General features: G+C 39.1%; 1 protein-coding gene across 1 annotated transcript in view; it reads left to right on the forward strand.

The window, feature by feature from the left end:
* Positions 1 to 15,099, forward strand: part of DNAH10 (dynein axonemal heavy chain 10) — a 113,260-nt gene that overhangs the window by 22,819 nt on the left and 75,342 nt on the right. The window contains exons 2-12 of the mRNA XM_075272173.1: positions 479 to 601; positions 969 to 1,114; positions 2,439 to 2,547; positions 4,721 to 4,836; positions 7,293 to 7,509; positions 8,043 to 8,200; positions 10,885 to 11,115; positions 11,211 to 11,401; positions 11,537 to 11,735; positions 13,349 to 13,543; positions 13,640 to 13,810. Coding sequence (XP_075128274.1) covers positions 479 to 601; positions 969 to 1,114; positions 2,439 to 2,547; positions 4,721 to 4,836; positions 7,293 to 7,509; positions 8,043 to 8,200; positions 10,885 to 11,115; positions 11,211 to 11,401; positions 11,537 to 11,735; positions 13,349 to 13,543; positions 13,640 to 13,810 — 1,856 coding nt within the window. The remainder of the gene's footprint in view (positions 1 to 478; positions 602 to 968; positions 1,115 to 2,438; positions 2,548 to 4,720; positions 4,837 to 7,292; positions 7,510 to 8,042; positions 8,201 to 10,884; positions 11,116 to 11,210; positions 11,402 to 11,536; positions 11,736 to 13,348; positions 13,544 to 13,639; positions 13,811 to 15,099) is intronic.

The following is a 15,099-nucleotide window of genomic DNA, read 5'->3' on the forward strand; positions in this document are numbered from 1 at the left end:
GAGTCCAGTATACGGCACAGCAGAGAGGAAACAGAATAGTAGATACTATCTACTCTTCTGTTTCCTCCCTGCTATGCCGTAGGAATGAATGGACGCAGCCGGCGTGCAAGGGGTTAAGCCGGCTGCATCCATTCATTCCTATGGGAGCGTGCTATTCGAAACGGCAGTTTCGAATAGTATTTGCTTATCTCTAGTAGCTAACATTGTTAGCTTTTCCCACAATGCTTGCCCAGTAGCAAAGCATTGTGGGAAATAACCTCCGACCTCGATCCCGCCTAAAAAGATCGGGATCGGAATTCTGATCACAATCGTGAAATTTACTTGTTCGTTTATCAGAATCCGATCTTTTCCGATCCCGATCTCTCAACCCTAGTTATAACTGTTATGTTTACCAAGTTTTGGCTGAAAAGTCACACTGTGTATGAATGCATTTGTATATTAGAAGGACAGACCTCCAAGAATATTCTTTTTTTCCTAGAACCTGAAGAACTAGCGACACAAGACATTGTTCCATACAATGAAGATTATAATCCTCTAGAGATTAATGGAACCAAAGAATTAATATCTGCTGACACAGACTCGCTAGATCCATCTAGTGGCAGTAAGACAAAATAATTCATGTGTGCTGTCATTTATATCTTGCTTTTTTGTGCTTTATAAGAGAAGGGTTGCCATCTTTCTATAAAATCACTGGCAGTTTCTGTCCAGTGTCAGCAATAAAATTTCGATGTGTTTTTGATTTTTTTTTTTAAATCAAGATTAATTTGCAGATCATGGTGCTGATTCCTATAAGAGACATTCTGTACATTTATTATATATTAATATGTTTGTTGCTATTTTCTTGTTATCTTTGTTGTTGTTTTTTTGGTGTTTTTTGGTGTGTTTTTTTTTTTTAATTTACATTACAGTGTATTCTATCTAACCCTCAAACCAATAAGTAATGGTAGAAAATTGTGTTTTGAATGTAGAAAAAGAAGACACATTGGACACTATAAGTCTTCATATAGATGCAGATGGAAAAGCTGAGGCTTATATCCCTTTGGGAACTGAAAGTAGTCCAGAATCAAGCCAAGGAGGATCTCCTGAAACTGATTTTCTTCCTATTAATCTCACAGTAAGATTGAACAGATTTAGTTATTAAGCCTCTACTATTGTTCTCGTGGCTATTATTTTTCTTTTATTTCTATAAAGAAGTATGTGGGTTTTATTTAGGGAAGCATTTCAATATAAGGACCTGTATCATATCAGTAAATAAATGTATGTGTTTAAATGTATAGTTTTATTAGTGAAAATGCCTTGCACCACATTTACTTGAATGACTTAAGATAAAATATCTACCAAGTGATGTTCCAAAAGTTTGGCCCAACAAATAGGTGGTGTAAACTTAGACTAGTCTTTCTAAAGAAGCACCAAATGTACCAGTGGTGTAACTAGCAAAGACTGCCATCCTCCCACGACAGAGCGCCCCCTGGCCCAAACACAGTTTAATGCCCCATTTACACACACAATAAAGTGGCCTCCAGACAGTATTATGTCCCACCATGGCCACTGCACGCACACTATTATGCCCCATAGTGGTCCCTGCACACACACTATAATGCCCCCAGTATTATGTTCCGCCATGGCCCCTGCACACAGTATTATGCCCATAGTGGCCCCTGCACACAATATTATTTTGCTATACATAGTGATACCGGCCTGGCCTACGTGACATCAGGGACGTCACCAAAGAGGCCCGAAGACTGCCTGAAAATGCTGGAGAGCACAGGAGAGGTGAGTAACACTGTTTTTTATGTTTCCTCACCTCCCCTGGGCCTCCGATCATTATAATCTGGGGGCATCCTCACTATAGACGCCTGTGTGTGTACTGATTCTTTGTAAATAAACAGTCTAAGTGAATATGAGGAAAAGAGCAGCCTAATAAGTGGCAAGAGAAATATATTTCTTTAAAAGGACATTTTACAAAGTTTCTTCTACACATATACTATTCATTTATGAAAAGTGGTTTAATAATTGTTGGGTGCACTTTAAGGTGCACCTTCAATATACACCAGCTCCTGCACATGAAATGTATGCCCATAAAATTCAGTTTGTATGTTGACTGGATTTTTGGGCCCAAACACAGCTTGGAGACCTGGACTCCAAGCATGATAGTGATCTGTGATGCTAGTAGTCCCTGTCTCCTACAGCTCTATTGTCCCATACCGTATACGTTCAGAACCATAGAGCTGTGGGGAGTAAAGAACTTCTAGCATTATAGATCAATAGGATGCTTACAGTTTGTGTCTCAAGACTGGTATCAAGTGGAGAAATACATCTGCTTTAAGAACTGGATTTTCCCCTGTGTGTAGAAGGTTCTAATGTGCTGTACATGAATAAGAGCCTTCATAATGACACTATGCTGACGCATACATTCTGTGAAAATAATCTTATTCCAGAAAACAATCAAACAGAAGATCAATCGCACTGTCCTACATGTCTCCTTCAATTGCATCCCACAAGAGTTTGCTGAATCTACTGCCTTGTATTTTCTGCGTAATACCCAAGGTATAGTATCGCTCTGTTTTTATATACCATATATACTCGAGTATAAGCCGAATTTTTCAGCACAGTTTTTGTGCTGAAAAAGCCCCCCTTGGCTTATACTCGAGTCAGCAAAAAAAAAAAAATAAAAATTATTATTATTATTATTATTATTTTTTTATTTTTTTTAGGAGGGGGGTGGGGTGGGGGTGTCTATGACAAGCCACAATATCAATGTATAGAATCTCCCATAAAATAGAAAGAAAGATAAAAAAAAAAAAGGAAGATTTAAAAAAATAAAAGTTCTAAATCACTCCTTTCCCTAGAATACATACAAAAGTAGAAACTGACTGTGAAACACATACACATTAGGTATCCCTGTGTCTGAAAGTGCCCGGTCTACTGAATATAGGGTATCTGCAGTGCTCCTCTTCCCTCAGAAAGGAGTTAATAGGAGCAGTACAGATAACCTATATTCAGCCAGACTGAATTCCAAGTGGGGGAAAAAAAAGCAGTCCTCAAGCTCAGGGAAGGGGCATACAGACAACCAAAACACCCCCTCCCCTTTCCCCCATCACCCAGCAACTACTGCACCCAAAAACTCCGACCATTTTAATTTTTGAAATTTTCCAGTAGCTGCTGTATTCCCCCCACCCAGGCTTATACTCAAGTCAATAAGTTTTCCCAGTTTTTTTGTGGTAAAATTAGGGGCCTCAGCTTATATTCGGGTCGGCTTATACTCGAGTATATACGGGTATGTATACTGGATCTTCAGATCTAGCTAGGTGTAGGCTGCACATCACTGGTAATAGAGAGTAGAAGTAGGAGTCCAATTCTTGAATCAGAGTAGTTAAAGGACTTCACGCCTCAGAATGAAGAGCATAATGATCTGTTTATTTGGCACAGCTGACAATAACCAATGTAGAGCAATATTGAGTAACGTTTGGTCAAACAATTGACCTTCCACAGATTCTACAGTATTAGATACAAAATATATACAGTAAGAATACCCAGTGATATATAGTGTTATGTGCAACAACTGACTATTTATAATATATTACAAAAAAATTACACAAAAATATTTGTCAAATAGAGGGGGTATATAAGAAAATGAAAGGAAATTACGAAACCGATTTTAACCAATCAAATAAGCGCCGACTATCCACAATCAAAAGAATAGGAAGGGAAACCCCTCCCCCTGTACTTTTTCCACCAATCAGAAGACAGCGGACCATATAAGTCCAGGAGCAGAAGGAAAACCATAGATCATCATTGAAAAAGAAAATGAAACACCATAAATCATCTGCAAAATACACTAGATCGAAAAAGAGTATATAACCTCTGGAAAAGGCAAATCCCATAAAATTGCCTAAAAGATATACAATGTCAAAAAGGAAAATATAACCTACAGGAAAGGCATAGATGGAGAAAGAGGAGCAACTACCAAATATGTATTCCCTTAATCATAAAAATCGAGCAAAAGATAAGACATGTGCACAATCATCAAAACAAATCATAAAAGAGCCCCCATCTCGTTCTTTTCATTCAAACCGAGGGGTCCTAAGGCGTTAGTTTTCATGATCCAACGAGCCTCTTGTTGAAGTAACAGCTTATTTCTATTTCCACCACGTGGTGGTAAGTTAACTACTTCAATACCTGCAAAGGTCAAACAGTCTGCGTTACCATTGTGCGTGTCGTGAACATGACTGATCAGCCGAGTAGCACCTTTTTTGCTCTCAATTGACCTGTAATGCTCACGAAAACGCACATATAAATGACGTGTGGTCTTCCCTACATAAAAGAAGCTGCAAGGGCAGACAATGACATATACAACTTAACAGGTTTTACAGTTAAAGCTACTCAGTAACACAAGTCTGAGGAAGGTCAGTTTTTTGACCGAAACGTTAGTCAATATTGCTCTATGTAGGTTATTGTCCTGTGTGCCAAATAAATAGATTATTTTACTCTTCATTCTGGAGTGTGTCTTCTGTTAGCTACAGTAAATACAGTATAGAGATTTTCAGCATATTTCCCAACTTCTTCTTTGGGGGGAGGGGAGGTTGGAGAGGAATTGTACAGTAAATTTGACCTCAAGGGGTATGTGCTGGTATATGTGTATAAGGGGTATATTTTCCCCACAATGGGTTGTTTGTGGGTGTTTTTGAGCCTTAAGTTATTGAACTTCCTTTGTATATAGAAACAATTTCAGAGCCCAATGATATGCAGGAAGCTAATGATGTCATGCCGATGTTCTTGGAGTATGGAATCCTTAATGGACATTGCCTTCTGATGCTGAAACAAGTGTTCTCAAAGGTATGAAACAATACTTTGTTAGATGATACTGGCACTTTCACATCGATGTCTACGGTATGTATGAGATCTCTTAATATGCACTTGGAAGATTTGTTTAGTTTGAAAATCAATTTGGTATGAGAATGTTTCTCTTGTAATAATGACCAATATTCCATCTATGTTCACATCTGCGGCGGAGTCACCGTAGGAGACTCTGCTGAAGATCCCACTGAAAGTCTGTGGAGAGAAAAGTCCTGCACATTATACTGCATGGAGCCCCAGGGGAAATCCACTCGTAACCACTGTTTTAGCAGATGGGCTGTCTGCCGTTTGGATTCCCTGGCGTTGGGAACCCAAGCCTAAGTCTTGGTAAAAGATCAGTGAAACAGTTATGTAGTTGAGAAATGCTTTGCCAAAGATGGGCCATCTGCAAAGGCGGACAGCCATGTTGATGCCTAGCAAGTATAATGCTTTCGTTTCAACCCATAGTACACCCATAATGCAAATATGCTTGCCACAATGCCCCCACTACCAGATTACAGCTAAATGGTGATGTCGGCCATAACGCACATTTAACATTCAAATATCACAGTCTAGCATTTCAGCTAATGAAAGTGAATGCAGTTGCAAGACTTGATGTGACAGTTGCAAGAAATCCAAATCTGATAGATTAAGAAGTTAAGGCTCTAATCACACTGGCATGCTGCTAATTTATAATGAAAATGTTTCACTGCCAATTTGCATCTGTGTGGCATTCATTTTTATGTATCAATTAGACTTCAGTCTTTTGAGTGATTTGTGAAAGTAGCCAAATATATGACATGTCCTATTTTATGATGGACAATTCACACTGTTGAAAAAAACGGTCATGTGAATTTTTTAAAAAATATAGTTATGCTGCCTTTATCCCTTTAGAAAAACATTGTGCACATTTAATATGTTAAACCGTATCTACAGTTAAGGAAATAGAAGGCACCCCCAGCCATTGTATACATGAACATAGGTGCTACCTGTGTAAAAATCGTAGTTATTATTAAACAAAAAAGCGACAAATGATTATACAATAAACACCAAAAAGCTGGACATCACAAGTCTGTTTTTTTTTTCCTTTAAAATTTTGGTGCTTTTTTGTAGAACAATAAAAATATTCTATCTATCTAATTACATGGGTATGCACATTTTTACTATACATACCTTTTTGAATGTCCATTGGAGAAATATTTTCTCTTCTTTTTTAATGGTATCTAGAATATTTCCATTATGAATAGAGATGAGCGAACACTAAAATGTTCGAGGTTCGAAATCCGATTCGAACAGTCGCACACTGTTCGACTGTTCGAACGGATTTTGAACCCCATTATAGTCTATGGGGGGAAATGCTCGTTTCACTCGTTTCAGGGGTACACAAAATTCGATAAAATTATACTTACCAAGTCCATGAGTGACGGTCGGGCTGGATTCTCCTTGAAGTCTTCTCCCGGCGCAGCGCCCCCGCGGCGTCTTCCGGCTGGAATTCACTCTGCCTAGGCATCGGGGCCTAGGCAGAGCCGACTGCGCATGCGCGGTCGGCTCTGCCCGGCCCGACACCTGAGCAGAGCCGACTGCGCATGTGAGGGCATGCCCGCACATGCGCAGTTGGCTCTGTCTAGGCCGGATGCATAGGCAGAGTGAATTCCAGCCGGAAGACGCCGAGGGGACGCTGCACGGAGAAGACTTCTAGAGGTAAGAGAAGCACCAGCGTTGATTGGCAGAATGTATAGCATTCTTCCAATCATCGTTGGTTCTGCATCAAACCTTAAACTTCGAACAGCTAGTAGTGTTCGATCGAGTACGAGTGTTTCGAATACCGTAGTATTCGATCGAACACCTACTCGATCGAACACTACTCGCTCATCTCTAATTATGAAGATGAATTATTATGGCCTGAGGCACATAACAGTGAAAAAAAATTCGTAGGGCTCATTGATTTCAGTGGGGCTGTTCACACGTTTGCTTTGTCCTATTTTCATGTATCTGTCAATAGACTCATATCTATTAGGGATCCATGAAAGCAGATGCCCCATGGATGCAAAATGGCTGTGGCAAAAAAACCCGAACCTTGCATCTGTTTTTAACGTCAATATTTTTTCAACGTTTTTATTCGGTGTTAGTATACCCAAGACCTGAAGTTCTCTTTAAAGAGGTTGTCCAATGAAAAAATGTATAAAGTATAAAAAAAAAAATCAGCATACTTTAATTTTGGAAATGGCATAGATTGCGGGAAAGTTCTATATTTTGGATGTAGCTGTGGTTTACACAGCTGAAAGGTTACAGAAATGCATTCGTTTGACACAAAACAAAAAACTGGAACAATTTCTGCAATAAAATCTGGCACATGTGAATTTACCACAATGGGGCTGTTCATATTGGTCCTTTCATGAAGATAACTGGGTGTTCCAGTTATGGCACCCAACAACACTGGCTTGTTTCTTCTTTAGGTTTATATGCCTCTGCTGTCTTACAATGAACACAAAAGCAAAGATACTTCCCTTCAAGAGGATCAAGAACTGCAAAATGGATCTCTTAAAGACTTAAGTGACAAAGGTTCTTTAAAGCTGGAGGAACCAAATGGGGAACTAAGAATTCGAGATGAATTCCTCATGAATATGCAGAAATTCATAAATCATATTCAGCAAACAATACAACAACTTGAAGGTATATTTTTTTTGTTCTGTAAATTTTAGACTGAAACTGAGGCCCCAATGTCATAGAAATGCAGTTTTTTTTTTTGTTGCAGATATTTTTGCTTTTTTGTGAGCCAAAGTCAAGAATAGCAACAAAATGAATGGGAGATACATAGGAAGTTCTTATACTTCTACTTTGTCCTCAATCCGCTCCTGGCTTTGGCTCAAAAAAAGTACAGCAAAATCTGCAACAAAAAAAGCGACATGGGGTTTCAGCCTGAGGCTCCACGTTGCAGAAACGTAGCTTTTTTTGTTGCAGGTTTTGCTGCTCTTATTTGAGCCAAAGCCAAGAGTGGATTTGGCAGAAGGTAGAATTATAAGGACTTCCTATATATCTCACATTCCTTTTGTTGCTATTTTTGCTTTTGGCTCAAAAAAACCTCAGCAAAATCTGCAACAAAAAAAGCCTCAGCTTGAAAGTTTTTTTTTTAGGACTACAACAATGGAGGTTTATTATTATACTAGCAAATAATTTTCATTGTTTTCTTTTTATCTCAATATTAGGAGAAATTAAATTAGAAATGCCAGATGTCAACCTTGACATTGAACCTGCCATAGTGGCAGCAGATAAGATTGCTGTAGAGAAATTGGAGCAGTGTGTGATGAATTGGCAGACACAAGTGTCCGCAGCTCTGGAGGAACTGCTGCAAAAGAAGCCACAGGTATTTTTTATATCTTGGGTGTTGTATAATATCTAAACTATCATACACCAGATTATCAGTTAGGCTAAGGCCCAATGTAGCAGACCACACCATAAAACACTGTTGGAAAAACCGAAGCGGCAACTGCGTTTTTTCCCGCAGTACTTTTCACTTTTCAATTATACCTATTGGGAAACTGCTGGCTTTTCCGTAGGTATAATTGACATGCTGTGATTTTGTGTGAAATTGCAGTGTGTCTGCTGTGCGTGTTTTTCACAATATGTGGATGCAATTCGGTCATGTGGGGCCCCGGCCTTATAAAGTTATTTCCACATGAGATAGATAACCTATTTTCTCTAAATCTGTAGCACTTTACAGTCTGCAAAGTAGCTGAGATTTAAACAAATTACACTACAGAAAAAAATTTCATCGGAAATTGACCTGCATGTAACACATGTAACACGTGCCTGTATTGTCAAAAATTAAATGTGTATTTTGCTGTGGATATATGGCAATATACAAAGCAATAAATTGGTGCATGTGTACATACCCTAAATCTATTATGTTTTTAGATAATAGTGTAAAAAATGATACTATGCAGGAAATAGAAAATCAGAGGCGTATTTTTTATTATTATTTATTTATTATTTAAAAAAAAAGACTCACTGTACTGAGAATTGAGACAATAAAAAAAGAAAGTAAGATGAGGCTAAGTTAACATAAGGAACAAGGAAAGGGGGAAAACTTACAATGCTACACTTCCTTCGCCCTCTTGATCCCTATGCAAGTGATGGTATAGACGCATCCAGAGTCTTACTTTAGTATAAATTAGAACATAATGCCTCAGGGTTCACAATTAAACTCCACTTGACTAGGCCTATGTCAGATGTAACTGGAGTTGTGCTTAAAGGAGGTTGAAGATCAGTGGGGCTCCTACTGCTGGGACTCTAAACTATCACAAGAAAGAGGATGCCATACATCCCATGAATGGAATGGTTTTTGGGCCGATGCCCTGCCACTCCATAAAGGATCGCTATTCATAGCCCGTCACTGTATATCAGCTGATTACCGCTGTCCTGTAGAACTTGATGGAGTGGAAGTATATTAGCCGTCTCCATTCAGACTACAGGGAACCCCTGTTCTTATGATGGGTAGGGGTCCCAGTACTTGGGTTCCTACCAATCTACAATTTAACCCCTATTTTATGGATAGAAAATAAGTTGCATTGGTGGGAAAATCCCTTTTGTCTAAGGCTCAGCACAGTGAATCATTGTGAAAATGTATCACATTTTTTCCTGCAGTGGTTTTTAATTTTTTTAATATAATTATCTTAGTTACTGCTATTTGTCTTTATTATAGCTGTTATACCATAGGTGCCTGTGTTGAATTCTGTATTGTTATCACTGGAAATGTAATAGGTTGTTTCACGTTAAAAAGAAGTCAGATCTAGCATTTCTAACCTATGTCAATCTGCTGCTATCATGAGAGAAAGCAGTGTCTACATTAAAGGGATTCTACCATTAGAATCTCCTTTTTTAACTAAGTACACGTCGGAATAGCCTGAAGAAAGGCTATTCTTCTCTTATCTTTATTATTCTGATCCGTGCCGCCTTCCAGAGAAATATCTTCTTTCTTCCATATGTAAATGAGATTTCAGACAGCACTGAGGGCATTCCCCTGCACTCAAACAGCAGAGATGGCGTCCCCTGTGCTGTACGAAAACTCTCCAGTGACGCCTCTGTCTTCTTCTCCACCTCTTCTTCCGAGTCACCATTGTGTCTTCATCTAAAAGCGTCAATTGCGCATTTCCATCGGCCATTTTCCTCTGGCCGAACAGGAGAGGCCACAGGAAAATGTCCAACGCACATGCGCAGTTGGCGCTTTTGGATGAAGACGCGACCGTGATGCGGGAGAAGAGGTGGAGAAGAAGACAGAGGCGTCGCTGGAGAGTTTCGTACAGCACAGGGGATGCCCCCTGTATTGTCTGGGCGCAGGGGAACGCCCTCAGTGCTGTCTGAAAACTCATTTACATAAGGAAGAAAGCAGATATTTCTCAGGAAGGCGGCGTGGATCAGAATAATAAAGGTAAGAGAAGAATAGCCTTTCTTCAGGTTGTTCCGACGTGTACTTAGTTAAAAAAGGAAATTCTAATGACAGAATCACTTTAATCAAATTCATCAGTCATTGCCATATTCATCAAATGTAAAATTTCTGGCAATTAATCATATAAAGAAGCTGTTCTTTTGACACATTTAGGGGGCATTCACACGGAGCAACGTGGCGTTGATTCTGGCACGATAACTCATGTAAGAATCAGCACTGATAAAAAGACTCCCATTGATTTCAATGGGTTTCCTTTAACGCACATAACACATTGAAATCAATGGGAGGCTTTTTAACTCATTGATTTCAAAATGTTACGCGCGTTAAATGGAATCCATTGAAGTTGATAGGAGTCTTTTTCATACGCGAGTTATCGTGCCAGAATCAGTGCCGCATTCTCCGTGTGAATGCCCCCTGAGGGTTTGAAGTAGAGGACCCTCTTTTGGTTTTGACATTTGTCCTAATAGAGTATATTGACATTGATTTTTAGTGAAAAAAATCCCAATGAAAAAATGAAGATTGAAATTTTGTTAGCTGCTAAAGCTTCTCTCAGACTGTGGCGATTATTCACATTTCTTCTAAACGTCTTCTTTTGTTTTCAGGGAAATGCTCCACTGGCTGAAATTGACTTCTGGCGTGAGCGCAATGCTACTTTAAGTGCACTTAGTGAACAGCTGAAGCTTCCCACAGTGAAGAAGGTCTTAAATGTTATGTCTATTGCTGATCCTGGTTTAGTACAAAATCTAGATCTTACAGTAACTGAGCTTGCAAAGTACCATGTGGAAGCTGCTGATAATGTTCGATTCCTTACCACTCTGGAACGTCACTTAAAGGTCAGTATTCCAAATGCAGTGTCTCTACCAACCAGTGCAATGTCTGCAAAGCTTGCAGTATCCTGATTTTTATTTTTTGGTATTTTCTTTTGTAGAACTTAACACTCGGCACAGGTTTTAATGTAGTATTGGATACAATTCCTCCAATGATGAATGCTTTGAGAATGGTATGGATTATTTCCCGTCACTACAATAAAGATGAAAGAATGGTGCCATTAATGGAGAGAATTGCTTGGGAAATTGCAGAAAGAGTCTGCCGAGTCCTGAATATTCGCAGTTTGTTTCGGTAGGTATTCATCGAAATGTTAGGTTATATCATAGATTCAATAAGATGAGGAATAGAATGTGTTTCCTAAGACAAATTCTAGCAATCTGACATCTGAATTTACAAGATTTACAGTAACTATCACTACTATTTCAGAGAGAACAGAGAAGCAGCAAAAAACAAAACCCTGGAGGCAAAGAAAACCCTAGAGCTGTGGAAAAGTTGCTACTTTGAAATCCGTGCTAAGATTGAAGCTTCAGGGAGGGACCAGCGTTGGGAATTTGATAGAAAACGTCTTTTTGAGAAAACTGACTATTTGGCAACCATTTGTCAAGATCTCTTTAATATTTTGCAGGTACTAATTTATTTCCTTTTTTCGATTGATAAATTACTGGGATAACTGAACTCTGCAAATGATTGTCTTAACAAGCCTAAAAAGAAAACAATATCTCAAATCATGTAACAAAATATATTGGGCCACATTTTTTATTAGTCTATTTTTAGTATTTCTATTGATAGGTGATCAGGAGGGTTCCAGTACCTTGGACCCCCATTGATAAGCTGTTTGAATGGGGCCACACTGCTCATACGAGTGCCATGACCTCTTCACTGACTACATCTTACACCATCTATAGGTGAAGGGGCCAAAGTGTAATGACATGGCTACTATGTAACAGATAGCGTACAATATAAACAGTGGTGAGGTCATGTTGCGTATATGAGCACTGCGCCCCTTCAATGACAGACATGCAACACAAGCCAGTGAACCCAATTATAAATCAGTGGGGTCCATTAGGCAGCAATAGTACTTAATGGGCCACAGATCTAACACTGATACAATCCACATGTGAACATGCAGTCATTTAGATGTGTGTAAGCGACTTCCTTCAGTCTTCATATGTTGTTATGGGGATAATGTCACTCCCTAAGGAGAGACCACCTTCTCGGGGGTATGGAGTCTTACAAAAAGCTATTTTAGCTCCACTGGGAGAATTATGGGAAAAATATGCAAATCTGTTTCCCAAGATGTAAATAGGGACACAGTGGCGTTGTTTGCTGCCCTCTAGGGGTAGCTCCCTTGAACATCATGCCCAACATTCCAACAAGCCTTTACTGCAATGATGCGGGATTTTGCCAAGTCAGTATCCCAGCTGTGGACAGCGCTGTTTCGATCTGGTTGGATCTCTTCAGCACATCATAGGGAAAACTGACGTGGCAGAGGTGAGATATGAAAAAATAATGCTGCACACACTGAATTGCAAGGAGTGCAATTAGGTTATTTACAAGGTCAAACTTTGACCTTGTAACTAAACTAATTGCACTCCTTGCAATTCAGTGTGTGCACCAGCATTTTTTCATATTTTGCTGTGGGGTCGAAGGACCCTTTTCTGCTAGCACCACACTAGCTTTTTTGAGTGTGCGGTACCATTGCTTTTTTTGTACCTTTGGCAGAGATGAGACTTCTAGACCAGGTTATGGGATAATATCACTCCCTAAGGAGCGACCATTTTCTCAGATGTGTGGAGTCTTACAAAAAGCCATTTTAGCTCCACTGGAGGGATTATGGGAAAAAATATGCAAATCTGTTTCCCAAAATGTAACTAGGGAAAGAGTGCCTCTGTTTGCTGCCCTCTAGGGGTAGCTCCCTTGAACATCATGCCTGACTTTCCAATTAGCCTTCACTGCAATAATGCGGGATTTTTCCAAGTCAGTATCCCAGCCTCTTCATATCTTCTCCTATACACTAAAGCTGCGTCTGACACATACTGATTTGCTCAGAAGAGTCTGAAGAGTTTTAGTCATGGGTGAAAATTTTAAAATCTCAATTATTTTATTTAACAAAAAAAATTAGAAACCACAAAAAAAAAAATTGTATCTTTTTGGACTGCTGATAACCTCTCGCATATTAATATAACATTTTATTACTTTAATGTAATGTGTAACCCCTTTATTTATTGTAAAATACAGGTGCTAGAAGAGTTTTACAACATTTTTGGTGCAGAATTAAAAGCTGTCACTGGTGATCCGAAACGTATTGATGATGTATTGCATAGAGTCGATGGTCTTATCAAACCAATGGAAACTCTTTCTTTCGATCCCTTCAATATAAAATATGCTCACCAGTGGAAACTTGTTATCGATGACTTTAAAAATGAAGTCCAGGTATGTAATTAGTGGAAATGACACAGTCAATTAGACTCTAGGTAAGAGTGTGAATATTGTGTGCTTACATGTTTCTATTATGTGGCATCCATACAGGCCATTGAAGGAGAAGCCATACATTTCATTGATGAATCATTTAAGACTCTTCGCTCGGCTGAGGCTGCATTTGACATGTTGTTGAAATTTAAGCACATTCGCTCCCGAGAAGCCATCAACAAGCAGATGATGATGAAATTTAATGCTATTCTGGAGCAGTACTGTAAAGAGGTGATAAAGGGGTATTGTTGAAATACAGAGCATTGTAATAATTTAAAGGGGTGTTCCAACTATCGTAACCAAACCTCTTGGTACAAAACTTGTAAATTAATAACTACCTGACTGTAATTACCAAAAAAAACAACTGTTCCTAAGTAACTACCCCACACAAGGATATCTGGTTGTCCTTAGTTACATCCTCTGTAGTTCTTTCCCTAGCAGGCCAAGCACAGCACTTCTATTTTACCATAGCAATGCTCTTTCTGTCTTTTTTTCCTGTTATTTTGCAAATGTGTTTCGATGCACAGGGCAAGCATGTGCGGTCTACTCCAAGGATGTACAGGAGAGTACATAGGGCCAAGAGAATTGTAGTTTATGACTGTAAAATGGTTGTCACTAGTGCTGCTCTAAAGGACCACCCAGTGTAGAGAGTGATGCCAGCATACTAAAGACCCACTGAACTGAAAGGCAAAAACTATGAAGAAAGCTCATCACATGTTACTTAGACCAACATGTTTTCAGTAATAAGGTGGACTAATGGCCTGAATCTACAGCATTATAGATCCATGTGCTGATACTGCTAGTCCAGGTCATTAGACCCAAGGCTGGGATGGCCATCGATTTTAGTTTAGCAGGGTCTGTATGTCATGCAGCTCACAGCATTCTTTACATGCCAGATGCTTCACTGCTCACTTGCTTGATAGTGACAGTTGTGGGTACTAAAGTGATGTCTAATTCAACTCTTTTGGACACTTCTATAGTAACCTTAAAGGGGTGGTCCACTTTCGGACCAATATTGAGACACCAATGTTATGGTTTGTATAATAAAAAGTTATACAATTCTCCAATATACTTTCTGTATGAATTCCTCCAGTTTATTAGATCTCTGCTTGCTGTTATTCATTCTGCATACTTCTATTGGATAAAATTCTGACCATATGGTCCATGGTCATGTGATATACAGTCCATGGTCATGTAATGAACACACAGGTGCACAGCTCATTATAGTCCCAGCACAGTAATCAGACATTTTCCTGGTAATGAGCTGTGCACCTGTATGTCCGTCACATGTCCATGGACCGTATATCACATGACCATGGACTGTACCTTACATACATGACCATGTACTGATTGTACAGTATCCACTAGAAGAAAGCAGAATCTAGAAAACGTGGAGGAAATGATACAGAAAGTTTATTTAAAAAATTGTACACCTTTTTATTATACAAACAATAACAATTGTCTATCAATATTGGTCTGAAAGAGGACAATCCCTTTAACCTCCATTTATAAAAAATACA

Source organism: Leptodactylus fuscus, chromosome 1, assembly GCF_031893055.1.
Source record: "Leptodactylus fuscus isolate aLepFus1 chromosome 1, aLepFus1.hap2, whole genome shotgun sequence".
In the NCBI taxonomy this organism is placed as follows: Eukaryota; Metazoa; Chordata; class Amphibia; order Anura; family Leptodactylidae; genus Leptodactylus; species Leptodactylus fuscus.